Source organism: Clupea harengus, chromosome 12 (assembly GCF_900700415.2).
Source record: "Clupea harengus chromosome 12, Ch_v2.0.2, whole genome shotgun sequence".
Taxonomy (NCBI): Eukaryota; Metazoa; Chordata; class Actinopteri; order Clupeiformes; family Clupeidae; genus Clupea; species Clupea harengus.
The window spans coordinates 10,889,164-10,916,731 of NC_045163.1; the positions used below are offsets into that span (position 1 = coordinate 10,889,164).

General features: G+C 43.4%; 3 protein-coding genes across 4 annotated transcripts in view; all 3 read right to left on the reverse strand.

Moving 5' to 3' along the window:
- Positions 1 to 2,321: 2,321 nt before the first annotated feature.
- On the reverse strand, positions 2,322 to 4,733 carry ubc (ubiquitin C). Its single transcript, XM_012816068.2, has 2 exons — positions 4,628 to 4,733; positions 2,322 to 3,644 (listed from the first exon to the last, which is right to left on the reverse strand). The coding sequence occupies exon 2, from the start codon at positions 3,635 to 3,637 to the stop codon at positions 2,492 to 2,494; it is 1,146 nt and encodes a 381-aa protein (XP_012671522.2). The 5' UTR covers positions 3,638 to 3,644; positions 4,628 to 4,733; the 3' UTR covers positions 2,322 to 2,491.
- A 1,649-nt stretch (positions 4,734 to 6,382) lies between these two features.
- Positions 6,383 to 12,106, reverse strand: tpst2 (tyrosylprotein sulfotransferase 2). Its single transcript, XM_012814677.3, has 6 exons — positions 10,409 to 12,106; positions 9,229 to 9,819; positions 8,566 to 8,883; positions 7,389 to 7,587; positions 6,827 to 6,877; positions 6,383 to 6,645 (listed from the first exon to the last, which is right to left on the reverse strand). Exons 2-6 carry the CDS (start codon positions 9,723 to 9,725, stop codon positions 6,610 to 6,612), a joined length of 1,101 nt encoding a protein of 366 aa, XP_012670131.2. The 5' UTR covers positions 9,726 to 9,819; positions 10,409 to 12,106; the 3' UTR covers positions 6,383 to 6,609.
- A 1,303-nt stretch (positions 12,107 to 13,409) lies between these two features.
- LOC105904575 (seizure 6-like protein) overlaps positions 13,410 to 27,568 on the reverse strand; it is a 39,079-nt gene continuing 24,920 nt past the window's right edge. For both annotated transcript variants that reach the window (XM_031577218.2, XM_031577217.2), the window contains exons 4-17: positions 25,569 to 25,764; positions 23,413 to 23,598; positions 23,022 to 23,193; positions 22,096 to 22,262; positions 21,268 to 21,462; positions 20,837 to 20,975; positions 19,957 to 20,153; positions 17,427 to 17,621; positions 16,614 to 16,805; positions 14,996 to 15,190; positions 14,683 to 14,718; positions 14,366 to 14,480; positions 13,790 to 13,895; positions 13,410 to 13,635 (exon numbers count right to left, since the gene is read on the reverse strand). In XM_031577218.2, coding sequence (XP_031433078.1) covers positions 13,606 to 13,635; positions 13,790 to 13,895; positions 14,366 to 14,480; positions 14,683 to 14,718; positions 14,996 to 15,190; positions 16,614 to 16,805; positions 17,427 to 17,621; positions 19,957 to 20,153; positions 20,837 to 20,975; positions 21,268 to 21,462; positions 22,096 to 22,262; positions 23,022 to 23,193; positions 23,413 to 23,598; positions 25,569 to 25,764 — 2,121 coding nt within the window. In that variant the 3' untranslated portion in view covers positions 13,410 to 13,605. The remainder of the gene's footprint in view (positions 13,636 to 13,789; positions 13,896 to 14,365; positions 14,481 to 14,682; positions 14,719 to 14,995; positions 15,191 to 16,613; positions 16,806 to 17,426; positions 17,622 to 19,956; positions 20,154 to 20,836; positions 20,976 to 21,267; positions 21,463 to 22,095; positions 22,263 to 23,021; positions 23,194 to 23,412; positions 23,599 to 25,568; positions 25,765 to 27,568) is intronic.

Here is a 27,568-nt window from a genome sequence, read left to right on the forward strand (position 1 = left end):
GTATAACATTTGGAATAAAAAAACATTTCTGTTATCAGGAATAGTAACAATGTGATGAAAAAAAGTTGATATTTCTTATATATTTTATACAATTAAAACTGCCTGGGGTCAAATTGACCCCAAACAAAACCTATGCGTACAACATGTGTACAGGACATTGAAAACATATCATCGTGTTCATTTTGTGTTTACCATGCAGTTGTCCCCATTAAATTAGGAAAAGTAATTAAATATGAAGCAAAAATAATTATGTCAATCATTTATTTAGAGACGTTAAACATTGAATGGGGTCAAATTGAGTCTTTAGAAGAAAAACAAACGTTTAATAGAGATTAATCTAGAATAATGAATTTCAAAATGTGAGATTAATTAGTTAATTTTTTGTAATCTATTGACCGCCCTAGTATTTACTGTTACACTAGGTCTCTATCTCGTAGCTCGATTGTTTTCTCCTTTGTACGTCGCTTTGGATAAAAGTGTCTGCTAAATTACTTAAATGTAATGAAGACATCTATTTGTGCACAAGGGTTTGGGGTCTTGGATCTTTTATGTTCTTTTAACTGGTTTAATGCACTTCACCCTATTTCATTTTTTATTTGTATTTGTTCCTTTGTAAAGTACTGTAAATTACCAAAGTGTATTAACTGTGCTACATTGTGCTATATTCTATACCGATATAATTAAACTTGCCTTTGCCAATGTTCTGGCACATACTGTGAGAATTTTGGAGACCTCACAAATAACATTCGTTCACGGATGGTGCAAAAGGATGTGTCCCAGATCTGTTGATTCGGCAGATCCAGACCTATAGTGGAGTAAGCCATGTGAGACTGCAGTAGGTCCTAGTAGTAGTTTGAGGTCTGAGAGTTGAATCACGTCAATTAGGCTACTCTTCACTAAATAGCATAATGTATCATCTCTGTGTATATATGCTACAGGTTTATCATGATAGCAGTTGGCCTATAGCTAAGGAGGTGTTAAGTATGACACCTATCGCCTTATAAGTCACTTTTTGCCCACATAATTGAATGTTTTCAAAATCATCACATTTTACGAACAAGACTTACCATTAAACCCTAATAAATGGTATTTATTAATGGAACTGCGTTCGTTTCAAATCTCAAGAATCCTTTACAGGTGTTATATCATATAAAGTACGAAGTTGGATGTTTTTGTTAGAAAGGACAAGGTCTCTTTCAGCAATAGTGGGATCATTTGTTGGACTGACTCCGGAGCTTCCTATAACATACGCTATCCGGAGTCAAAAGATGGAACTTTTATATGACCTAGAACTGTATACTCTCACTAACATACTCACGTAGCGATAGCCTACACTCTGTGAGACGGTAGGTGTCACACAAAACGTACGCGACAGTGAGCTTGTCCGACCTTACTGGGTGTGTTGACAGGTCAACAAACCATCACGCCGTTATGAATTGCTGATCGATGTGTAATATCGCTAGCGAGCTGTTTATCTTGTGAGTGGTTACCTTGCTAACGTTATATAGTTGGCTCAGACGCCTCACAAAACACGGAAATGCTGAATAAATTAAATGTATGTACAAACACGGCTATTTACGGAGTGGTACGCCATTGTTTTTCAGTCTCGCCTTCTTTGGATATTAGCATAAACGCGATTTGATTGGCTAACGCCTGTGCTGCTGCTTGAGAAGTTGATCTTCCCTCAACTTTCTACTGCAAGACATGCGACGCAACGGAAACACAGTTCGGCAACGCATGGAGTCACCCCATTCGTCTGCGTTGAAGCCTCTAACGTATATTGTGTGATCTATTTTTATCGTATTTTGAGTGACCCACATGTGTATTGTGTACAAATAAGATTCAAGCGCTTATTCATCGCAGGTCGAACAAACTCGAGTTGTTTAGATTGTTTAGTAATTTGCCACCACCTGGCGGTCAGTGTTGACTCATAGGACAGCATTTTGCCATTGGTTGCTCTACACCGCTACCCTTTTCATCTCTCACTGCACAAAAACCTGGTTCTCTTACAGGCTAATTTATAATCATGCATTTAATAGAAGCGTTCGGAGCATTCAGCACATGATTTCCTTCTAGATTTACTTCAGCGTAGGTTACATACTCCTTTTCATAAAGCACACATTTCTTAGGTGCCAAATGCTAACTCATCACTGGCACCTTGCTGTCATCTCAGGAACCCAGTGGGCCTCTTAACTCGCATTAGGATTTAAACTGCCATCATGACATCCTGCTTTCCTTTCTGAAGTGGTCAAATGATAATAAATACTAAATGAAACTGGCCAGTATCAATTGGACAATTGTACATAAACAAGACTCAAACATTTGCGGGAATGCTTGAACTTTATTCAAATGAAAAAAGGAATGTAATGGGAGGGTGATTGTGGATGAGTAAGGTGTTGGGGGTGATATGAGTGGGGCAAAGTGGTGCAGGGTAGGGAAAGGTTAAAAGGTCAGGGGAGTGAGACATCGCTTGCGGCTGAAGACAGGCCACTCAGTTGCCACCACGGAGACGGAGCACAAGATGGAGGGTGGATTCCTTCTGGATGTTGTAGTCGGATAGGGTACGACCATCTTCCAACTGCTTACCGGCGAAGATCAGACGCTGCTGGTCAGGGGGGATGCCCTCTTTGTCTTGGATTTTAGCCTTGACGTTCTCAATAGTGTCACTGGGCTCCACCTCAAGGGTAATGGTCTTGCCAGTCAGGGTCTTCACGAAGATCTGCATACCACCACGGAGTCGCAGCACAAGATGGAGGGTGGATTCCTTCTGAATGTTGTAGTCGGATAGGGTACGACCATCCTCCAACTGCTTGCCGGCGAAGATCAGACGCTGCTGGTCAGGGGGGATGCCCTCTTTGTCCTGGATTTTGGCCTTCACGTTCTCAATGGTGTCACTGGGCTCCACCTCAAGGGTAATGGTCTTGCCAGTCAGGGTCTTCACGAAGATCTGCATACCACCACGGAGGCGCAGCACAAGATGGAGGGTGGATTCCTTCTGAATGTTGTAGTCGGATAGGGTACGACCATCCTCCAACTGCTTGCCGGCGAAGATCAGACGCTGCTGGTCAGGGGGGATGCCCTCTTTGTCCTGGATTTTGGCCTTCACGTTCTCAATGGTGTCACTGGGCTCCACCTCAAGGGTAATGGTCTTGCCAGTCAGGGTCTTCACGAAGATCTGCATACCACCACGGAGGCGCAGCACAAGATGGAGGGTGGATTCCTTCTGAATGTTGTAGTCGGATAGGGTACGACCATCCTCCAACTGCTTGCCGGCGAAGATCAGACGCTGCTGGTCAGGGGGGATGCCCTCTTTGTCCTGGATTTTGGCCTTCACGTTTTCAATGGTGTCACTGGGCTCCACCTCAAGGGTAATGGTCTTGCCAGTCAGGGTCTTCACGAAGATCTGCATACCACCACGGAGGCGCAGCACAAGATGAAGGGTGGATTCCTTCTGAATGTTGTAGTCGGATAGGGTACGACCATCCTCCAACTGCTTGCCGGCGAAGATCAGACGCTGCTGGTCAGGGGGGATGCCCTCTTTGTCCTGGATTTTAGCCTTGACATTCTCAATAGTGTCACTGGGCTCCACCTCAAGGGTGATGGTCTTGCCAGTCAGGGTCTTCACGAAGATCTGCATCTTTACACTGAAAGGAGACATAATGCCAAATCATGTCAAGATAAACATTACATATACATCAGAATCAGAATAGTATTTATTGCCAAGTAGGTTTACACCTACCTGGAATTTGTTCTGATGTATAGGTGCATACAGTAAACATAAGCATACAATGTGTTATCAAAACAAAATTGAGGATTATCCTAACTGAACCGAACACAAGCAGTCAATAACAGCTAATTTTCCCCAGTAAAATAGGGCAGCGACTAGCTGTCAGATAATTACCAGAAGCTCCACCCTATTTGCGAGAGAACAGCTGACGTTTCCTGGTAACCTCACTACGCCATTTTGAAACTCCATCTTTTAGCCAATGTTAGCAAGCCTCTCGAAAGCCGGTTGATATCTCTTATTAAATTATAGTAATGCACTGTACATTTCCCACTGAAAATCACAAAAATCGTTTAATACAAACAAGAATTATTCTCACTGAAGTAGTGTCATGTTCGCTTAACTAAAAGGGTCGAATGCTACTCAATTACCGAGCCAGCATTACCGAACTCTGCTAACGTTAGCTTAGTTATGCTACCTAGCAAACAACCCACCAGCTAACTCGTCGGTTATATGGTAGGGCAGCCAATACTAGAGAATTTGACGCCAACTAATTAACGACAGCTAACTTAGCTTTGCCTGTTAGCCAGTGAACGTCAGCTAACGAAAAATCATCGGACGTGTGTTTCTCTATTGTAGAGACAATACATAACTCCAATTGCAGTGTACTACCTCCGAAGACAACATATTACCCCATTCCCGTAACCTGACAAAACAAGCTGGCATGCAAAACCCAAAAAGAACATAAGCCTGGATAGCATTAGCTTTGTTTAGTTGCTTCGACGCCTTTAAAGCCGGTGGCGAGCGAGTACATTCAACATAACAATTCGGAAAATAATAAAAGACTATACAGTAGATGGCCATGTTCAAATTTGGGATGCTCTTGTGTTGACAAATACTCACAAACAAATGTTCTTTGTTTAAGGTGGCGACAAACGCAGTACTTCTTCTGTCTTCAGGGAACGAGTCTGAAGTCGAAAACAAAAGGCGGTTGTATTTATACCAAGCTGTTATTGTATCCCTCCGCCGCTACACCCATCGCACTAGAAACTGCGGTTTTCGACTGTATTGTTTTGAATTAAATTAATTTTATCCCATCCTGTGTACATACGCATTACAAAAACCTTTAGTTAAATGAAAACATATTCTTGTTCAGTTTAGATTGAAAGAAGGGATTTCCATTATGAATGTGGGTCGAAAAATGCGGATGTAGAAATCCCATAGGTAAGTGAGTCGTCGTTTTGAGGAAACATAGTCATTCTGCAAATGACTCAGGATTCTAGAAATTGGGCAGCTTTTCAGTTTGCAGCATGTCTTTGTCCTCAAGCTAGTTATAAAATCCACGAAGTGTGCAGGGAAAAACAAATACTAAAACTATTTTTTTTAAATGTAATGACAGATCAGATAATGTAACATAATGTAAATAACCTAATGTAAACAACATGATGTGACAGTTCAGTCACTAGCCTACTATTTTTTTTCGAGAATACGACGCAAATGTACAGTAAGCTTCAGGTCTGATCATGATTTAGTCTTCATATGACGGTCGTTATTATTTATGTAATTTTCAGGTGATGTGAAATTGTGTATTTGATAACTAAAATAGTTACGACAAAGTTTCTGTACTGTAAACTTTGTTATCAAGTAAATATGGGCCACTGATTCCAAATCATGTTAACCACAACAGGATTGGAGAAGTTTGGCTCGCGTGACTGCCGCAACACCTACCCCTGCATAACTTGCTGCAACCATAACGTCATCGCGAAAATATCAGCACCATCTACCCATAACATGATTATCGGCGTTTGGTTTCAGTTCGTTTATTTAAATCGGCGATACCCAAATCTTTCTCATTTGTGATCTTACTGTCTGGACGACAAAACAGGTGGATGAGGGTTTTAAGGGGAGCTAGAAGAATATTTCGAGGGTCATTGTAGGCGTGTATTATTGCTACTATGTTAGCTTCATGTATCGAGAGTTGAAAAACCTAGTCCTCCAACCACAGCTGATTTACCCTCTTAACAGCATAGATATGTCCTGTACTTTGCACCTACTGCAGCTACCCGGTTTCATAAGGGTTTCAGTAGCCGAAATCCAGTCAAACAGGACTGTACCGGACAGAGCGATAATTTCATTGTGTATTGTAGATTATTACATTGTAGCCGTCTTTTCGATGTATTCACATGAAGTTGTACCTTTGTCCTGTGGTTGTCTGCCATCTGTTGGCTATTTAAATCAGTTTTGATCACTGATCAACAGCACTCTGCTCTGCATACGCCTGTATTCTCCGACAGGTGTTAACTATGAATGCTCTACACTGTGCATAACAATGAGAAACATTCTCCTGTCAAGCAGCCTGCTATTGTCAGTTGTTTCAGGCAAACAAAACGTACTCAAAGTTAGTCACGTTGAACGCAGAGATTATTCTTGTGCAATTGCAACCCTTTCTGTGCCTCACCTCACTGGTTTATTAAGGTTGAAAATTCACCGCTACATTTCTCTCTCCAATCACTCACTCACTCTTCAGCCATTCTCTCATAGTTTTGTCTCTGAATAGCTTTTTTTTCCTTTCCAGAAACTACATTGTTATCTGTGACATACAAATGTTCCAGCATAGTCCAGTTTTTTACACACAAATATTGCAGTTGAGTCAAACAGTCACATTTCAGGTGAACAGATTTATTTAAAAGATTTCTTGCAATCACATGCACATGAACAGCAGGTAAGCTGCCTTTAAGTAGGCCGATCTCTAATTGGCATAACAGTTGGTCTCCGTTGGACTCTGAACGGATGGTCTTGCGTGGCGTGATGTTTTCCTCCCCGCTGTAGACTATTTTGTCAGTCTGTTACTCCGTGCACAGCTATGACCTGGCCCACATTCTCTTTCACCTCCCTGGGACAGTCCCATTAAAGTGTACCTGCTGGAATGTCACCAACACTCAAACTCTGCAGTTATATCAACATTTATGTTTTACATTATGTCTCTTGACCACAGTGAATGGTTGATTTTTTTCATAAGCAAATATTTTGCTAACAACTAGATAACGTTGTGACTCAAGGTTATCAGTTAATGAACATGATCAAAAAGTATTTTATACTTACTTGTGGTTGGCCTTTCAGACTTGATGGGATTTTGAAGTCTCCCTTTAGCACCTAAGGAGGAGAATAACTTGAAAATAGCTTCTCATTGTGTAAACAGTGATATATGTAATCTTGTTAAGAAACTATATTATATAAATCCCAATAAGGTACAGAAACTTTCCTGGATTTTGAGGAAATAGTAAGTTAGTATAGTTGTACTGTACTGGGGTTGTCTTCTTTACACCAACAGGTTAAGGAGAGATCAGTTCTGTCTCAGATTAAGGGCTCTTGACACACATGAAGCTGAGTTCATGTTTCCATAGAAAATCAAGATGAATATAGTAGCCTATATGTTAACGATTTTATGTGTCCCAGTGTAGCCTACTGTAGGCCTACAGTTTGTAAGTCTGCAGTTTAACATGGCAACAAAGTGGTTTGTTTTCAGTCATACCCATGCCAAGCCCATACTGTGGTGTGTTGCTGGTTCTCAGTGTACAGTCTTGTGTCTTAAAATGTAGTGCACTGATCTGCAGCATGACAATAACGCAGTTTCTTTGAAATTCTGGCAGTGAGGTGTGTGTACCCGATCTGTGTTGTTGATCACTACGGCATCTGGCTTGCCATATTTGGGGGGATTGGCGCTTGGATCGTAGCCCAGCCTCCTGAGCATGGGTGCGATGCTTTTCATGTCGGCCAAGACATCTTCTGGAATGTGTCCAACCCAGCGAGTCAGAGCTTCCAGGTTAACCGGTTTTATCACCTGATCCGTGGAGCGCTCAATGCTTGAAAACACAAACCACAAAGAGTAGGAACCACAAATATGAACCTCATCTATACAAGTAAGGCACATCACATTCATCTTTCAGTTAGACTTCCTGCTGCAGTAGTAATTGGACACACACAGGCATTAATTCAGTGATGTACAAAACAAAATGAGCTCATGTGAGAAAACCCTTACATATTTGTGGCTAGTTACTCTTACCTTCACTGATTCAAAAGTTACTTTAGGCCACAAGTTGACATAAAGTGGACATGTAACTGACCAACCTAAATGTTATTTTCTTGTGTGAGGTAGACAGTGGAAAATTCTTTACTGACTTGTTTCGCATCCCTGCACAATGTGTGGCTATATCTCTATCTCTATATGTTGAAATGTTAAAGGTCATCTCTACAAAAAACGCTATATTCACTCTCTGGTGACTTTAATGAATGCATGAGCTGAACCCAATCCTCTTCCAGCAACAGATGCATTTAGAGTCATGTGCAGTGCTGTCAATGTTGTTTTAATTATTGCCCTGCATTTGAACAGTGGCCAACACAGTATCAATGATTTCATTTTTACTTTTCTGAAGTCCTGTCGTTGATAACCATCAATTATTTACCTCACATTGCTGAGAGCTGTTTCAGTTGCTGTTATGACACAGTAAGAGAAAAAGGCTCTCCATAACTGAATTTCAAATGCAAAGGTAAACACAGTTGCAACTGAAACCCTGAGCTGAAAAAGGATATGTGTCTGAAACATCCTGGTTTCAAACTACTTCCACAAGGTACTTCCTCTTTACTTTGCTTCCTGCACCAAAAGGCATTACTCTCTGGATTGTCATGTAGATATGTATTTTATTCACATAAATAGGCATGTACACACACACAGTTAGAAGTAAATAATTACTAACTTAAGAGTCCATTATTGATTCATTAATGTATTGTGCATGTACATGTATTGTATGTATTTGTCCATCATATTCATGTATTCATTTTACCGTGATAAGGACACACCGCCTGGCTGGCCTATGGCCTCCTCGTGATGAAGGACCCCTTCATGCCACTCGATCTCCAGGAAGTTGAGCACTCGCTGGAGGGTAGCACGCGGGTGGAGCACCAGGTCCTCGTAGTGCACCTCCAGGCAGCGGTGGGAACCGACCTGCGAGCACTGGGAGAACATGCTCTGCACCGCCCGGTTCCACTTGGTCAGGCAGTCCCTGTAGCTGGACAGGTTGAAGCCGGAGATGGTGACCCGGCGAGAGATCATGGAGTGCACGGTAGCCCGGCCGTCCCGCAACATCAGTATGAACTTGGAGCTGATGGACAGCAGAGAGAGAGGATAGTAAAGGCAGGGGAGAATGGCGGCGTGGAAATAACAACAAAACAATATTGGGCAGAGAATAGATGGTGAGTGGGTAATTATTGTGAAGGATAAAGTGTTAAAATATATAGTTTATGGAACTACACTGTTTGCATAGATACTGTGCCATAGTATACAAATACAGCTAATTTAGTAGGGAAAGACTCAGGTGTAGCAACTGATAACACTGATTCATACAAAAAAGTAATGATCATGAAACTGGTATTTGAAAGTAATGGCATGAGACAGGTGGGATGTAGTGACCAAATGCCTTTCTGTTGTGTCAGTATTTGCATTTTACTTTGGAAAGAGCTGAGAAAGATAGACGGCGCTCTTCAGGGTGAAAGGGTCCTTGTTGCATAGCAACGGGGCCGGCTCTCCATGGCGGGCGATGACCTCCAGTAGGAAGGCCGCTACCGCGGTGTCAAGTATTTCTTGGGTAATTCCCGCCTCTTCTAGACGCTGCCTCTCCCCTCGGTCCACTGCCCAACCCTGCCTCAGGCCCAGGAGCCTGGGGATGACGCGCGTCTCCTCCCCACAACGGATATCCGGATGGGCGTCCAGCATGACTCTCATCAGGGTGGTGCCAGAGCGCGGCACTCCACCCACAAACACCAGCGGCGAGCTGTGGTTGTAACCGTGCACCTTATTTTGCCTGTCCCGCACCAGCACGTAGGCATTGCTGCTTCCGTGCGCCCCACTGGAGCAGTCCTGAAGCCACTGGAGCACCTTCAGCAGGAGCCCCAGGAACAGCAGCCAGAGCAGAGAGGTGGCGCCACGCCTCAGGGACAGCCGCATCACGCTACAGCAACATGGCTGCCTTCCACATCACACCAATCAGCTTTGACCGATCCAAAGCAAGGGGCTGAGGGGCTAAGGTTCCAAACACATGCTAAGATGAAGAAGGGGAGAAGACACTGCTGTGAACGTTTACAGGGTCATAGGTAAATGCAGACTGAGGTCTACCTATAGGGTTGAAGCTAGGGGGGAAAGCCTGAAAGATTAAGGGGCCCGGCACTGCACAGTGGCTCTGAAACATGGCAGGTAGTATAGATTGTTGACATTTAAACAATATAGATTGACATTTTCAGAGGGCCCATAATTACCCCAGGATATGTGTGTGTCTGCAAAGATCACTACAGGACAATACCTGCTATTATCAGTTACTCTGACAGAAACTGAAAGTATGAAACCAGCACAGCTGATCTAACAGGAACTACATTTACTACAATCTAACACTGAAACAATTCAAGTTCACCAAGTTCAAAAGATTCAGCATTCAAAGTCCAGATTCAAGCATTTCTGGCTATGTGAAACAGAGTTCAGGTTGTCAAACACAAACACACCACTTAATTGTCAAATTACTGTGAGCATTAGTTGTTGAAACTGGTAGTATTAGGGTAGAGGGTACGACAGAACAGTGAACAGACAAAACAGACACAAAGTGAAAGCAAAGAAACTACATAGTTTAATGATACTACCTTTGCAGCGCTGCGAGCCTCAACCAGAAGGCAGAGTGCAACCAGTAGCTTGACGTTCCTTGCCAGAGGAGATTAGAAAAGCAAGGAAGTAGTTCAGCCAGTTGACGATCACGTTTAGTCCTCTACAATTCACTGACATCAGCAACAAACCAAGCTCTGTACGGGAGCAGGTCAAAATAGGGAAAAAAACTTGGCTCCCACTACGTGGATGCTTATCTACAAAGGTCAGTTTTTCGAACCCCCCTTTTATCTAAACACACAATACTTCCTGTTCACAGAAATGAAGAAATGGAGAGTGAAGAGGAAACCAGGCTCAAACCACACTCTTGGTCTGCTGTTGTAATAAGGGATTATCTTCTTAAACTTTGATCCGAATAGGAAACAGTAATGGGACATGTGTCAAACAGTACCATGAGATATATACTCTATAAGCCACTTAAAATATTAATCAGTTAACTGTTTTAAATCATATTTATGTGGTGAGGTTCACTTGTCTAATACTTCATGAATTTTACAATTGTCGACTTCTATGTTGTAGACAGAGTTTTGAGATTTAAAATGCATAGATTCTTAGGAAACCTGAGTGCTATTTGGATTTGTTTATTTAAAGGTAAAGTGAGTAGTTTTTAGTAGCATCTAGTGGTGAGGTTTCTGAATTGCAACCAGCTAAATACCTTTCCCTTTACAAGCGTATGTAAGTACCTACGGTGGTTGTCAGATGCCATAACAACGCAAAAGTTGGTGTTGAGCCAGTGTTTTGGTTTGTCCATTCTGGGCTTCTGTAGAAATATGGCAGACTGTGTGGAAGAGGACCCGCTCCTTATACGAAGGGCTCATTCTAAACTAACGAAAACCTATAGCCTACTTTGAATGTGAAATCAAAAGCAGGCAGTTAGCCTTTTTAAGAATCCATCAAGCAATCTCGAGCCAGTGTTTTGGTTTGTCTGTTCTGGGCTACCTTAGAAACATGGCGGTGCAAAATGATGGACTCTGCGGAAGAAAACCTGCCCCATGTAGACACGAAGGGCTCGAACGATTCATAGTTACAGGTAAAAAATGATACACTAATGAAAACATAATAATGATAACTATATTCCATACACACTGTACCTTTAAAGTATTTTGGTCGCAGTCATAGTTAAGGAGTGAGAACTGTTCAGTGGAGGATTTTGTTGGTGGATTGCTGTGCCTAAATCTCTTCCATTAATAAACACTATGAGAAACAGGTCAGAAAAGGGACTCCTATGTCTACCCTGACCTTTCAAGCGTACCTACACTAAAATTGTCTGTGAGATTGTCTCGGAGAAGAGAGCCATCTAGTTGAAGAGAACATTGGTGATGCATACATTGTATATAGTACACTAGGGAGAGTATATAGACTACACAAAGGATGGATATTTTGACTGAACAAAGGCGGTCTCCAAAAGGTGCAATAGTACAAAAGCACGGCCAGATCTACACATAAGCTTGTGTATAAAACAAGTATAACCATTTGTTATTGTTAAAATTTGTTGATGGACCATACAATGATTACATGTGCTCTGTGCAAAGTAAATCAGGTTATCAAGTGTCAATGAATAAGTAGTGAACTAATACATAATCCTTGCCTTACATTGATTACTGTAACATCAATTTGTGTAAGAGCAAGGTTGCATTTGAGTAAGTGAAGATTGCAGGGAACTATTAATAAAGCCAAATTTTAGTTGGTATTTTCAGCTTTTTCTTCCTTCCTGTCACTAGCCTATTTGAAGTTGAATCTAACAGGCCACAAGCAGTGCTCCTACTCCCCAACAAAACAACGTGTCACTCTCACAGTGCCTGGAGCCGACCTCGGTGCCGCAACTCTATGATCCTGGCCTCGGAGGAGTCTGGCACCCCTTAACAATTTAAAAAGCCTGTGTGTATCTGCAGATCTGAATAGAGGTATGTTCATTATGGAGTTCCCTGGGGAGTCGAAGTACAGACAACCACCACAAAGGCCTTCTTGTTTACAATCGCTCTATTACAAAATTGCGATAGAGGAACCACAGATGTGTGATGATAATACACAAACATACCCCTCCTGTACAACTGTACACTCTTTGATATCCAAAGTCACAACTGATTTACCCACATACACTGCTGTATGAGTATAGATTCAGAAGAAAAACCATACAAGAAATATAATGTAAAATAAAAAAAGAAACACTCCCAATCTCAATCAACACAGTGAAAAAAATAAGGACACTTCTTGTTTCGTAAGAAATAATCTATTGTTGTATTTATTTTACCATTTATTTAGGGAAATCAGTTTCATGTTCCTTTTATTATTTTCAAAACCAAAAATGTACATTGATCAGCAGAAAACATCACATTTACATCAAAATAAATACATCTTTTTTTCATGTGGATTTCCTGTTTTTATGTTACTTGCATGGGGGTTTGACTACCAAAACCTGTTCTAAAAACTGTTTGAAGTACAAAGCTGTAAAAATGACTGCAGGCAGGAAGGGGTGTAAACAGACTGATAAGTTGAATTTCTGGGCGTCTTACAGATCGTAAGGTGCCACTTATGCATGTCAAGGACTCTACAGAATAAACTATATCTTGTGACACATCTCTCTTTCTCTTTTTCTCTCTCTCTTTCACTGAATGATTGAATAAGAAATGGATGCCTTCCTACATCAAGTGCATATGTTAATTTTTTTATCACTTCAGAATCATAACCACAGTTATGCTCCAAGTAAGCCACCCTCAAGTTTCACAAATACCGCAAAGACTTTAACTGATTCCATCACCACACCAATTCCTTCTTTTTTCTCTCTCTTCATCTCACTCTCTCTCTTTCTCGCTCACACACACACACACACACACACACACACACACACACACACACACACACACACACACACACACACACACTATCTCTCTCTCACACACACACACACACACACACACACACACACAAAAACTCTTATCTCTCTGTATTTGTACTTGTCACTTCTCACCTAGTTCTTCTTTCTTCACTGGGACTACTTCTCTTCCTGTTTTCTGTCATTGCATCCCTCTCACGTTGTGTTTGTCTGCCCCCTAGCGGCAGCTGTGCATACTGCAGACATGTTTTATGAGGCTGAGGACAGGGTAGGGGCGGGGCTATTTACAAATCATCTGATGGGGTGGAATCACGATGGGCTGGGGCCAATCCTCTGGTGGGCTCATCATATTGACACCTCATACTCTCTTGTGTCCTGAAAGAGACGAACACAGACCAAAGCCTTCATTGAACAACTCAGTGTATCACTCCGATATACAGTTCTTATTTCAGTTACACTAATGAAATAAAAATGATTAGCTGATTTAGGAGATTTCTGTGGGGGCAGGATTGAGAAAAATGCCTCTCACCCCTCCTGTTTCATAGAGTGGGTTGTCAAACTCTGTCTCCACGGTGATCTGACTGTATGGGTGGGGGTACATCAAAGGCAGGCGCAGGTTTGAGTGATAGCGACACCTGCAGGACAGATAAAGAAACCATGAGAGCATGTAGGAGATGAATAGAGTGTCAGGCAGACAGACAGACAGACAGTTAGATAGATAGATAGACTGTCTGACAAACACAGGCAGGCAGATAGATAGATAGATAGATAGATAGATATATAGACTGGCTGACAAACAGATGTGGGTAGGCAGATAGATAGATAGATAGATAGATAGATAGATAGATAGACTGGCTGACAAACCCAGGCAGGCAGATAAATAGACAAATAGATAGATAGACATAAACAACAACAAGTTATACTTTTATCTGGAAATGTTTGGAGGCTAAGGTTGTGATCCATTAAAGGTAAAGCCCACTGTCTGTCACTCTCTTGTCTTTCATTCTTATGCACACACACGCTACACACGCACACACACACACACGCACGCTACACACGCTACACACGCACACACACATTCCCAGCTTTCAGAAGGAAGGCTGACCTCGTCACATAGACATAGACGCCGCCCAGCAGCACGGAGAGCAGAAGCACCAGGATAAAGATGGCCAGCGCCATGTTGCCCCCGTCCAGAGACGAGCTAGCAGCCGCCTCTGCCACTAGCCCACGCCACAGCGGAGACGGACGCAAGGAGGCGAGGAAGAACGCAAGGAGGCGAGAGAGGCAGGAGCGGGAAAGAGGAGAGCAACAAGAAACAATAGAGGACAGATAGATTCAGTATATCTTCAAGGAAATGAACAGGAAGGGATAAACGAATCAGTGGCTGCAGTGCAGGTAGCATTTTCAACCGAACAGACTTACCCTCCAGAGCATGGTTGCCAAAGCAGTCTGGCCTGGCTGCAAGAGACACAGATTGGCAAAAAGTCACAAAAGGTTTCTCTTCAGTCCAACATTTTAAAGTGAACAACCAAACTGAATACAACCCAAGATTAGAAGCTGCTACGTGAGCATATTGCACTGTCAGGGCCTTTAAGAAGTTATCTCAAAGTGTGTAGTCTTGTCACAGAGGTCACCTGGGAGGAATCTAACGGCATCTGTGGCAGAATTGAGCCAGACCCATGCAAGAGTCTGCCGTTAACGGCTCCGTTCCTCCTCCTCCTCCTCCTCCTCTTACCTCGACAGAGAGGAAGTGGGCCGCTCCAGAATGAGGGATTTCCCAGAATGCACTTGATGGCGAACTCGCCATCCAGCTCGTAGCCCTGGTAGCACATGAAAGTGAGGGTCTCGGCTGGCAGGTACAGCCTCTTGGACAGGATCTGGTAGCCATTCTCCGGGAGCCCTGGGTTCTCGCAAGACACAGAGTCCTCCGCTTGGTATCGAGGAGAAGAGAGGAACATAAAGAAGAGATTGGGTCACATAGCCATGTGTAACTATAGCACAGACACACTATGCTTCAGTGCTTACTAATAGCTGCAGTTAATGTGTAAGTAATACTATTTCTAAACCTAACCTGATGATGTATGGCTGAGGAACACGTGAAAATGCACAAACCTTCTGCAAGAGCGCTGCTGAGCTGGAAAATGTAGTGAACAAAAACAGAGCCCCACACAGAGCAAAATGCTCTAGAATAATAATATTAATATAATAATAATAATAATAATAATAATAATAATAATAGCCTCTTTAATGTTTCAATCTGGTTGGATCTCGCAGCCAAATCTGTCAATTTTGGCTGTGCTCACATGAAAGAAGAGTGCTGTTCGGCGAGTGTGAGTGTTCTATTACTCTCCAGTTCAAAAGACTAGGATGATGGAGGAGTGAAGAAAAGACTCCCAGAGAAATAATGTCTTTGTTATTATGCTGGATGACTGTGCAAAAGATGATGCTCTTGTTACATTATATGGACTCCAGCAAACACTGTCATATCTCCTTACACAGATCATGTTGTCCATTCACAGATCTTACATGTGTTCTTGATAGAAACTGCATGTTTGAGTTAAATACTACTGCACAGAGGGGTCAAACCCCAGCAAATGGAAATATAAATCAGGGAGACTTCAGTGTTGCCAAAAGTGTCAAACACCACAACAAAATTCTAACATTCACACACATCCTTCACAAGGGAACAGTTTTGCTTCTTTGGTTCTGTGCTCCACTTGATTCAAACCCTGATTAACACATTTCAAACTCCTTGGCTGGTTTCATTCGATTCTGATAATTACGCTAGTGTTCCACCCGACTGGACAGTGTCCATGGAGACGGGGGCCCTTGTTGTGTTTCCATGGTGCATACTGAAGGCATGTCAGTAGCGCTTGTGCTAATGTCGCCTCCGCTCAGCATGTGGGAAGCAGCACCAGTACGCCGAACAGACGGAGAGCTGTTTACAGCGGGGGGCTATGCCTCTAATGAACTCCATTCCCGGCCAGAGGACGGATGTGTCAATGAACTGAAACGCCTTAATCAAAATGGAGCCATCACGGATGAAGTTAATGGTGTAAACAATGTTCGTATGAAGCTACAGTTACCCATAACCACCAGGGTAAAAAGATTGAGATTTTGGAAATTAAGTTTAGATGGTTCCATGCACGGTGTTGTTTGTGTGTGTGTGTGTGTGTGTGTGTGTGTATGTATTTGTGAGTGTGAGAGTGTGTGAACAATGCAGTCCTATGATCATGTCAAACAGCGCATGGTAACACTTGCATCCCAAAGACACACACTAATAATGCTATGTCTGTGCATGTGTGTGTGTGTGTGTTTGTGTGTGTATCTATACTTGTGTGTGTGAGACTTACAAACACAGTGAGGCAGACGGGCTGTCCAGACAGGAGTTCCAGGCTCCCGTCCGTAACAGGTGAGAGTAGCGCCACCCTGCAGGACAAAGCCCGGATTGCAGGTGTACTGAATGGCGGTCCCCACCAGAAGCTTGGGATCAGAGAGACTTCGAGTTGAATGCTCCACGTGGCCTGGATCTGAACAATACATAACTGACAGGGAGATAGAGAGAGATAGAGAGAGAGAGAGAGAGAGAGAGAGAGAGAGAGAGAGAGAGGAGGCAGAAGAAGAACAAATAAGAGGACAGCACTGATCATCTTGCCCAGTGCTGAGTTTTCATGGCCGTATAGTCTAGGAGCCCTCAGCTGATTGGAGTAGATTGGAGTGTGGTATGCAATCAGTCAAGAGCATTGGTATGGTTAAAGTGGACTGGTTAAAGGTAGCTTGTAATGTGAAGCCAGTAGCTTGAAATGTAATTTAGCATAATATGATGTAGAATAAGCCTGTCTGAGATTCCCTGGGCCATACTTAGCACAAGGCTATGTCAGTACACTGAGCTTATACTGTTCTACAGTGTTTACCTCAGAGGTATGATTCACCACCCTATGACTTGGACATTTTAATAACAGGCTGTGTGACACAGACTGTTGGACAGATACACACACATGCAGGCGAGCATGCACGCATACACACACTCACACACACACACACCGATGCACTCACATCATTTCACATACACACATCAAGCCCCACACACATATGCGTGCACACACACTACCCCTCATACATGATAACACACACACACCAGTCTCTGCCAAAGTCCTCAGACTCACTCTTTTCACAGAAGGGGGGCTGCATGCTCCAGGTGAGGTCTAGCTGACAGGTAAGCGTCTCCCGGCCGACCAGGTCGTATCCAGGGTCACACTGGTAGGTGATGCGTGCCCCTCGCACCAGAGCTGTGTGTGACGTGGTCTTCCAGCCGTTCTGGATCTCAGGCAAGTCTGGACACGAGTCGTTCCTCGACACCTCTGGCAGAGAGCATCACAACACACAAAAGACAACGCCATTAGATTTAATTGGATGGATTATTTCATACAGTGCAGGGTACTTTAAAAACAATTACTTCTACCAAGTACAAATAAGAGAGAACAGGGTCTACGCACAAAAATCCATTCAGATAAAGCAGGGAGAGATAACACTCCATCGGCAATTTAATTTTCCATTCTTATTCTACATTTCACATTCTATTATATATCACTGGCGTGCATGAACTTAGTACTTTATGCTTAATGCATCGGCTAGACAGGAATGAGATTTTGATCATGATAATTAGAGCAGAGCCCTCATCTCTGTCCTGTCAGAATGACAAGATTACAATACCACACCATCAGTCACATTGAGACAGGTTGACAGCACACATTCTCCCTATGTGTTTGAAATGGTATGAGGCAATTACTCGACTATACATTAAACATACGCAGTAATTTCATGCTAATGTGCAAAGTGATCACTATCCCAGCAGGCTTGGTAAGAGATCAATAATTCATGGCCCGCTCACAGTGTTTTCATTGGGCATTCACTCCACTGAACGCTTTTGTAATGCAATTTGCCAGGCAATCCACATGCATTAAAATCATTTTTGGCTGCAGTGAGTGCCTCCACGAGAGGTTTGTGCCCTCTATCAGGATGGAGGGATGATCTCTCGGTTTGTGAGGGCATGTTTATGCATACAGAATGAGAGTGTGAGTGTGTGTGTATGTGTGTGAGTGTGTGTGTGAATGTGCGTGCCGGTGTAAGTGTGTGTGTGTGTGTGTGTGTGTGTGTGTGTGTGTGTGTGTGTGTGTGTGCTTGTGCAGGTATGTGTGCATGTGAGGTTAATGTGTGTATGAATAGGTTACCAGGTGATTGGATGTGTCTGTGTTCTTGTCACATTTTCAGATGGAACTCTTGGTGCAGAGAAAACTTAAAATGTGTGTTGTTTGTTTGTAAAAGTGTGTGTAGGGAGAGGTATACACTGAGAGAGTGAGACTAAAGATATGTGTGTGTGTGTCTGTGTTGTAAGAGAGAGAGTGTGTGTGTGAGTGAGAGAGAGAGAGAGAGAGAGAGAGAGAGAGAGAGAGAGAAAGCGAGTGGAGAGTGAGACTAAATAAGTATGTTCACAAAACAGAGAAAGAAAAAATCTCACGGGAGAAAGAGATAAATATAAAATGAGTGAATGAGGCCAGAGAGAATGGGATGAAAGAGAAACAGAACGTAGGAATACCAGGGACAATAGAGAGGAGAAAAATAAACGAAACAAACACTTAAACAAATAATTTGTCTCAGGCGATGCATCCTTTTCCTCAGCACATTCCTCAAGGACACAAACACTTTTGGTCCATGTGATAGATTCTCCTGTTATTTCAGCGCCATTTCAAGAACTCAAACAACAATATATAACAACAGCAGGTCAATGACATATACAACCCCTCAAAATCCAATGACTGCTCATCTAAGTTATGGACGTGTTGACCAGCAGAAACCTCTCAGTGATTTTGTTTTGCTATTTACACACAATCTTTTCTCAACAGTGCGACAGTGTTTTTTTTAGCAAACTTCTCACTCTCTGTAACATATCTTGCGTTGTTTAATCTATCCTCTTCACTGTTCTGTTTTGCACATTAGTTTTATGTCTGTAGTTGTAATGTCTATTTGTTTTAAGTAGTTAGTTAGCCTACTCTACTTTCTCTGGCATACTTTGCTAGTTTGTTCAAGCTGTCCTACATTGTGGGCCATGTTTTGCATCTTTGATTAATGTCTGTAGTTTAGTCTTTGGCACATTTTGCATTTGACTAAATTACTAAATGTAAATGTGCTGTGCTTAAGCCTATTCCCTATTCTTTATTTTCCAACACGTGTTTTCTTTGCTTGTTTCATGTCTGCAGTCGTTAAGTCTATCCTCCGCACTGTATTTCAGGACATATTGCAGTTCAGAGCAATGCCACACTACAATCTAAGCATTAGTGCCTATTAAGATTTCCCAGTATTTCTCAAGCGCCTGACTGACTAAGTGAAATATATTATTTTGACATTTTCTGCCAGCCCTCGATGTCCTTTCCACCCTCTCGTCGTCCTTCTTCTTTGTCCCCTCTTCATCCCTCTTCCACCAGGCTTCTGTCTCCCATGTAGTTGATGATGAAGCCCTCGCCCTTGCTGAGCCAAAGCCCCCAGAGTTGGAATGGCGGGTGATAGCAAGATCTGGCTTCTGACTGAAAAAATATTTGGTGTATACTACTAATGCCCCACCCTGCCTCCACAAGTCCTCCAACCCCCTCTACCTCCTGAGACCATTCCTGGAGCCATCCCTGACTCTCTCTCACTCACCCATGTAGTTGATGATGAAGCCTTCGCCCTTGCCGAAGACCAGGCCGGCGGGGTCGGAGTGGAATGTGATGGTGAGGTCCGGTGTGGTGGAGGACAGCTTGAAGGGGCTGGTGCCCCCTACATACTGGCCCAGAATACGTGTGGTCACCTCGTCACCGTCCAGTATAGTCACCATATCACTGTCACTCAGGTTCAGCCTATCGGGGGTGAGACAGATAGAGAGACAGAGAGAGAGAGAGAGAGAGAGAGAGAGAGAGAGACAGGAAGAGACAGAGCGAGATAGAGAGACAGAGAGAGGGAAAGAGAAATGGGGGGGAGAAAAAAACACAGGAGTGGAAAATAAGGGGGGAAAGATGGAGAGAGAGTTAAAGATGAGTTGGAGGGAGAGGAAAAAAAGAAGATGATTGAAAAATAAATAAAGAGAGAGAGGAGAGAAAGACAGACAGAGACAGAGAGAGAGAACAATGATACAGATGACAGCTGAAAAGGTCAGTAAACCATCCCAGCATGGACCAATGTTGCTCCAAACACGATACGACAGGAGACAGAACTGTCTGGGAATCCACACTAACACACTCAGTGCATGCGGCCCAGAGGGGAATTAGGCTCAGGTGTGCTCAGGTGTGTGTCTGTGACTTAAGATAGTCGTTCAGAGAAAGTAACAGACGAACAAAGGGGTCATACCATAGAGCTAACTTCCGATGAGTGTTTAACCGCTGTCATTTCAAAACAGGCTAACAAGGTTTTAGTAGCAACGACACTGATGAGCTCATAACTGAAAAACTTGATTTATTGTATTTTGGGGATATATATATATATATATATATAACAGGGCCCTACTATACACACAGGAAACTGACATTACTACATCCACACTCACAGTTGCACATCCAGGAGGATCCGTTTGTCCTCGCCCACGTGCAGCCTCCAGTTGCAGTCCTCCCCCTCCCCGTACGAGTCGGGCCAGTTTGGGGACAGAATCACCCCGCTGGGGCCCGCCAGGTCTCCCCCACACAGAGCTGAGACACGTGAGGCCAAACACATGCAGGTTAAGGAGGTTACAGCAGCAGAGGAACGCTTCCACAGGCAAGTGGAACAGCACACAATGATGATTGGCCAATTCACAAGGACAAACTGAATGTTTAAGGTGTTTAGCTTTCAATATTGATAAAAAAAAAGAGTTAATGAGGAACCCTTAATAAAGTTCCAAAAATAACCTTTGTGGGTTTTGTTCTATGGAGACAAAGAACTCTTTAAGGGTCCATAATGTCCATTATTATAGACATTGAAGATTATTAAAGACAGCAGTACCTTTACATAGAGGTTCCGTGTCATTCCAGTAGGGGTCTCTGGTGTTGATGCACTCGATGACGGGAGGGCCCTGCTCCAGCGAGTGACCGGGGTCACAGGTGAACTGCACCACGGCTCCCACCCCGTACGCAGGGTCCGAGGTGGTGAAGTTGCCATTTTGGATGTACGGCTCATAGCAGTGGCCCTTCTCAAACGCTGAGAAAGAAATGCGTCAATGCCGTTTTTACTTTTATTGACAACTTTACATTCCAGATTTATTTATCAGAGACTTTCATTCAAAGTGACTTATAGCACAGTAGCCTACAGATATACATTGTTATCATTATGTGTGCATCCTGGGTATCGAACCCATGATCTTGGTCTTGTTGGCACCTTGTGCTACCTAGTTGACCTGTTACGTGTTTACTTTCAATCAAACTAGATAGAACAAAAGTGATAAAACAAAAACCCTGTGTGAAATGTTCATTATTTCGTCCCGGTCAATTTTTTTTTCTCTACCGACACGCCAACACTTATTCTATCAAAAGTGTTTTATTTCCCTAGCACTGAGTTTTTCAGCTATCGATCACGCTGTCTGAAGTGTGTGTATTATCTCTCCTGAAACTGACAGCAGCACAAGAAAGATTTGTTTTCTTCCCCTCTCACTCTATTCTTTCTCTCTCCATCTATCTGGCCCCACCCCCACACCCCGCTCATTTTAGGTCTCTACATCTGCTTCTCTTTCTTCTCCACACTCTGTGTTTATCTCCTCCTCTGTCTCTTCCTCTCCCACTCAGCGTCAGACTCATGACTGATTGGAGATGCTGGGGAGAATGGAGAGCTCCTCACCCTCGAATCGGATGTTGAAGCCGGTGTTGTGGTTGGGCTGGTCAGTGATGAACTGGACCCGGACAGCCGGTCCCTCGCTGATCACGCCCTCAAACGGGATGGGCCCCCCCCTCGCAGAGTCAAAAAGCACCACAGAACCTGCGTCCAGACCACTCCATAACACCAACCTGGAGAGGAGCAGGTTCACACACACACACACACAGATATGTATACACACACACACTTACTTAGATATGTATACACACACACACTTACTAATCCGGTAATTACACCTAATAATGAATTGTATGCATCTCCTCAGTTCTCAGAGAAGAGCATCCTAACATTAGGTTGATATCCTCTAAAAGTTAGTGTTCATTTCTTCCTCCTTAGTGTGGCTTTCTGCAGTAGATTAATATTGATCAAGTCAAGATGAATAAGAATCTGTGGCAGGATGTAACACAGAAGCTCTCGGCAAAATGAGCTGTTTTGCAGTGTGGCAGGAAGAACAGAACAGAGAGACGACACAGATCCACACATGTCTCTCTCTCTCTCTTTCTGTTTCTCTCTCTTTCTCTCTCTCTCTCACACACACACACACGCAAAAATGCAAAAGCTTACTGTGTAGTAAAAATACCCATTTCATAACATGCTTGTGAGTTGGGGATAGCACAGAGAAACATTAACACGCACACACTCACATTTACACACATAAACATGAACACACACACACACTCACTCACTCACTCACTCACACTCTCTCTCTCTCTCTCTCACTCTCTCACTCTCTCACTCTTTCTCAATCACACACACACTCAGACACACACACACTCACTCACGCACTCACTCACACACATACAAACACACACACACTCTCTCACTCACACTCACACACACACACTCACACACACACACACACACACACACACACACACACACACACACACCTGTCTGTGGGCCCGAGGTTCATCCTCTCCAGGTGCAGGTGTAGTCTCTGTCCTGCGGGGGCCTCCAGCGACCAGGAGCAGCTCCGGTCCAGTGTGTTGTTGGGTCCTGGGTGGGGGGAGGGGGAGAGAACGCGACCCACAGTGGCGTTTTTCACCGAACCTCCACAGAGAGCTGGACACGGGAAACACAAAGGTATTAAAATCTACTCAGTGCCCACCGCCAGGCACACACACACACACACATGTGAAATGAATAAACATGCAGCTATTAATAGATAACCAGAAACTAGACAACAGAAACTAGCCAACCAGAAACTAGACACACACTCACACACTGATACACACACACACATACAAACACACACAAACACACACACACCCACACACACACCTCTGCAGCTGGGTTCCTTGGCGCTCCAGATGGGCATTGAGGCATTGAGGCAGGTGAGCTGCGCTGCCCCCTGCAGGTGATAGCCCATGTGGCAGTGAAAGTGCGCCGTGCCGCCAGGGTGCAGATTCAGCACCGACACCTCCCCAAAGTGAGGGCGACGCGGCAGGGTGCAGCTCAGACCAAAGACTGCCAGGGAACACGAGGATACGCGTTACTGCATGGCAATACATTTTCATGTTTTCATAGAACTGTATATCTATTTCTTAAAGGTGCAGTCTGTGATTCTACTATGGTGAATCTGGCTTTGATTTGGCTGCACCGTTTATAACATGTACCTCATCCATCTCCTACTCCAAGCACACGCAAGGTGGACAGAACCTGAATATTGAATACTTTAACAGATCTTATAATGTGACAAATCAATATATTAAAGCTGTGAATCGTCAGAGTTAAAAATATATATAAAAGGTTATAAAAGGGTGGGGTCAACATTAGCCGAAAAGAATAACATGTGATCAACTTAATCACTCAACACCTGCTCCAAATATACACTAATGACATTGGATACGGCCTTTACTCATGAAACACAAACCCCTAATGAACAAATTGATGGGCAAATAAGATGTAATAGATTTAATCAAATGTATAATTAATTAGATTCCACCCTGATGTATAAAGGCAGTTTAGCCCCTCCAAACTGCTCAGGACAAGATGGTGACGGGAAACCGGCAAGAATGAAAAGGTTGTCAAGGTTACTCAGTCTCCATGGCAATCCTGCTATTAGCACAACAAAATACAGCAGCACATTACTTTCTATGATCAAGGACAGCTCCCGGAGAAAATAAAATATTTTAGATGAGAGAGGGACATGTCTGGATTCCTGAGCAGTGATGAATGCTCTGTATGCTGTGCAGCATGTATACTCACTCCATACAGCAAATACTTTATGCACTAAGTTAAATAATAAAGCAATCAAATGTATTTGCAGCAAAGACAACAAAATGCTTTTCCAGGAGCTTCCTATTCGTCAGTCCTTGGGCAGCAACTATACTCTGTGTGTTTAGCATACCTGGAACTGCATATTCCCCATACTTTATTAGTAGGCTGAATAATATCATTTCTATAAAGTGTATTTGCAATGTTGTTATACAACAACATGCTTTTCCAGGATCTAAATGCACAGAAGGTAGACGGGCAGAACAGCAGCACTAAGATTTATTCTTCAGTGATCTTTGGACTTTGAGCAACTTTGCAGCTGTCCACTGACTCGGAGCTTTTTAAAATGAACTATGTTGGACCCCTGAGGTCCAAACCCTGTCTGCGGGAGGATTATGGAGACGCACGTAGACTTTAGCCTTAGCTTTTTTAATATAACCAGATAAAATCCCTGAAGTAAAAAAAACTGTCAGAGTGCGGATTATGGAGTTGTATGTAGACTCAGCTAGTGATTTTAAATTAACCAGGTTAGACCTGTCTGATTGGGGATTATGCAGAGCTACAGACTTTTAAATGAACCCGGTTAGGCACCCCGAAGTTAAAAACCTGTCTAATGATGGATTATACAGCTGTGTTTTTAAATGATCCAGGCAACCACCTTCCTGTGGTCAAAAACCTGTCTGACAAGGAATTATGCACCATTATGTAAACGCTCTCTGGAAGAACAGTGGTAGACTGACTCTGGTAGTCCAACTTCAGATGCTGATTGGACAATGCTGCGCTCTGTAGAGCAACCTATATGGTCTGATAGTGTACCTATAGACTTCCCTCAGTAATACAACTCATGCTTAACTTCACCTGTGTGCAGAATCACTTTAGCCATGTAGTAGTGTGTGTAGAGTTACTCTGAAAGAGTGTCTCTGTGTGTAGTTACTCTGAAAGAGTGTCAGTGTGTGCAGAGTAATTTTGAGAGTGAACCTGTGTGTGTAGTTACTTTAATAGTGCATGAGTGTGTGTGAGTGTGTGTGTAGTTACTTTAATAGTGCATGAGTGTGTGTGAGTGTGTGTGTAGTTACTTTAATAGTGCATGACTGTGTGTGAGTGTGTGTGTAGTTACTTTGATAGTGCATGAGTGTGTGTAGACTTACTTTAATAGTGCATGAGTGTGTGTGAGTGTGTGTGTAATTACTTTAATAGTGCGAGTGTGTGTGTAGACTTACTCTGATAGTGCAGCTGGAAGGTGCCCATTGGTCCTTCTGAGAAAGAGCGGAAGAAGACAGAGATGGTATTGGTCGGGCTGCGGATCACCTGACCCTCCACCAGGAGCGTGTGATTGGCCAGGACTATCAGGGCACCCGCCTCGTTCACCCCTCTGATTGACAGCTGCTCGCCCTCTGACAGATTGACGCTCTTGATCTGCGATGAATTAAAAACACACCGACATATATAAACAAACAAACACATGGACACACACACACACACACACACTTTTTTACGGCCACATGTGTTTCCTGTGTTTTCTTTGCATTTTGCATTTCCTTCCCTCTCTCTGTAGCTGCGCCCAGGCTGTGCTATACCTGATCGCCAGATGAGGCACAGTCATCAATAAACTATTAGATGGATTTATCAGGAATATAGAAAAATTTGTTATTTTGTTTGCCATTAATGTGTGGTCAACATCACCCTGCCAAGGCTTGTTTACTTTATCAATTCACGTCAAGGACAAATCTGAAAGATTTTGACAGAACAAAAAAGTCCAAATGCAGTCAGTGCTTAAGTCCAAATCGAGTCACGAGTCCAAGAATTGCTCCATAGGGCCACCTTAAGTCGGGGGCAACCCACACACACACACACACACACACATACATAAGCGTAAAAACAAAACACACACACACACACACACACACACACACACACACACACACACACACACACACACACAGGCTTGCTCCAGTTCACTCCTAATCCACCCTCAGCACGCTTTCCCAGCAATCTCAGTCTTGACTCCTTTCCCTGATGCTGTTACTGTAATGTAAAAACAAACCCTAACACAGAATTAGCATACAGAATCCCCTCCACTTAGAGTTTACTACATCATTAAGAGTGCATACGCACCCATATCCATGCATGCACGCATAGTTCTCTTTTTCACTCATCAAAGCATAGAGATGGTCCCTGATGACTGGAGTGTGTGGAGATTCCCTTCCACAGTTCAGCCAAGTCCCAAGAGCCTGTGTGTGTAATGTAAAGTCTCTCTCTCTCGCTATTTCTCCATGTTTCTCTCTCGCTCTCTCTCTCTCCCTGTCTCTCTCTCTCTCTGCCTCTCTCTCTCTGTCTGTCTCTCTATCTGCCTCTCTCCCTTCCTCTCTCTGTCTGTCTGTCTCTCTCTATCTCTCTCTATCTCTCTCTCTCTATCTCTCTCTCTCTCTCTCTCTCTCTCTCTCGCTCCCTCTCTCTCCCTATCTCTCCCTATCTCTCTGCCTGTCTCTCTGTGCCAGTGTTCCTGGCAGGGATTAGAGTGGTAATTGGAGATTATACAGTGGGCGCGGGGAAGGAGGTGGCACACACACATGGGTAATCTCAGATTGGCAGTCAGTATGTGGGCCTAGGAGGCTCTCTCTCACGGAAGTCGGTGTGTGTGTGTGTGTGTGTGTGTGTGTGTGTGTGTGTGTGTGTGTGTGTGTGTGTGTGTGTGTGTGAGTGTGTGCTCTGGGCCAATGCTCCACATCAACATCTGTTAGTCTGCCATGGGTATCCCAGGAGTTTGTCTGTGCTGGTTACGAGATTTCAGGGTAAACTAATAAAGGCGCCTGTACCACCTTCAGTCACTAGGGGGCTCAGTGCAACTGGATAAGATTGTATTACAGGTACCACAGGAGAGGGATGAAGAATCATCCTATCATGATAATTACATCAACTGTAGGTCTTTGTTATTTTTTTTTCAATTCAAAACCAGCATCAGTGACAAAAGGATACAATAATATTGGTTCCTGATAAACCCATAAAATCCCACACAATCCCATACAAAGTTAATCTGAAGGCGTATGGGGAAAGCAGTCCTAATGTGTGTGTGTGTGTGTGAGTGTGTGTGTGTGTGTGTGTGTGTGTGTGTTTGTGTGTGTGTGGTTTCAGGGGTATCAGACAGGCAGTCCCTCTGCTGGCACTCTGCTGCAGCTCAACGCCGTAGTCGGTGTACACAGTGACAGTATAGGTAAGGTAC

Coding starts and splice junctions, on each gene's coding strand:
- ubc (XM_012816068.2), bottom strand. CDS start 3,637: ATGCAGATCTTCGTGAAGACCCTGACTGGCAAGACCATCACCCTTGAG.
- tpst2 (XM_012814677.3), bottom strand. CDS start 9,725: ATGCGGCTGTCCCTGAGGCGTGGCGCCACCTCTCTGCTCTGGCTGCTG. Junction 7,588..8,565: donor GGCGGTGTGTCCTTATCACG/GTAAAATGAATA, acceptor TGTGTTTTCAAG/CATTGAGCGCTCCACGGATC. Junction 6,646..6,826: donor GTCTGAAAGGCCAACCACAA/GTAAGTATAAAA, acceptor GTGACATTCCAG/CAGGTACACTTTAATGGGAC.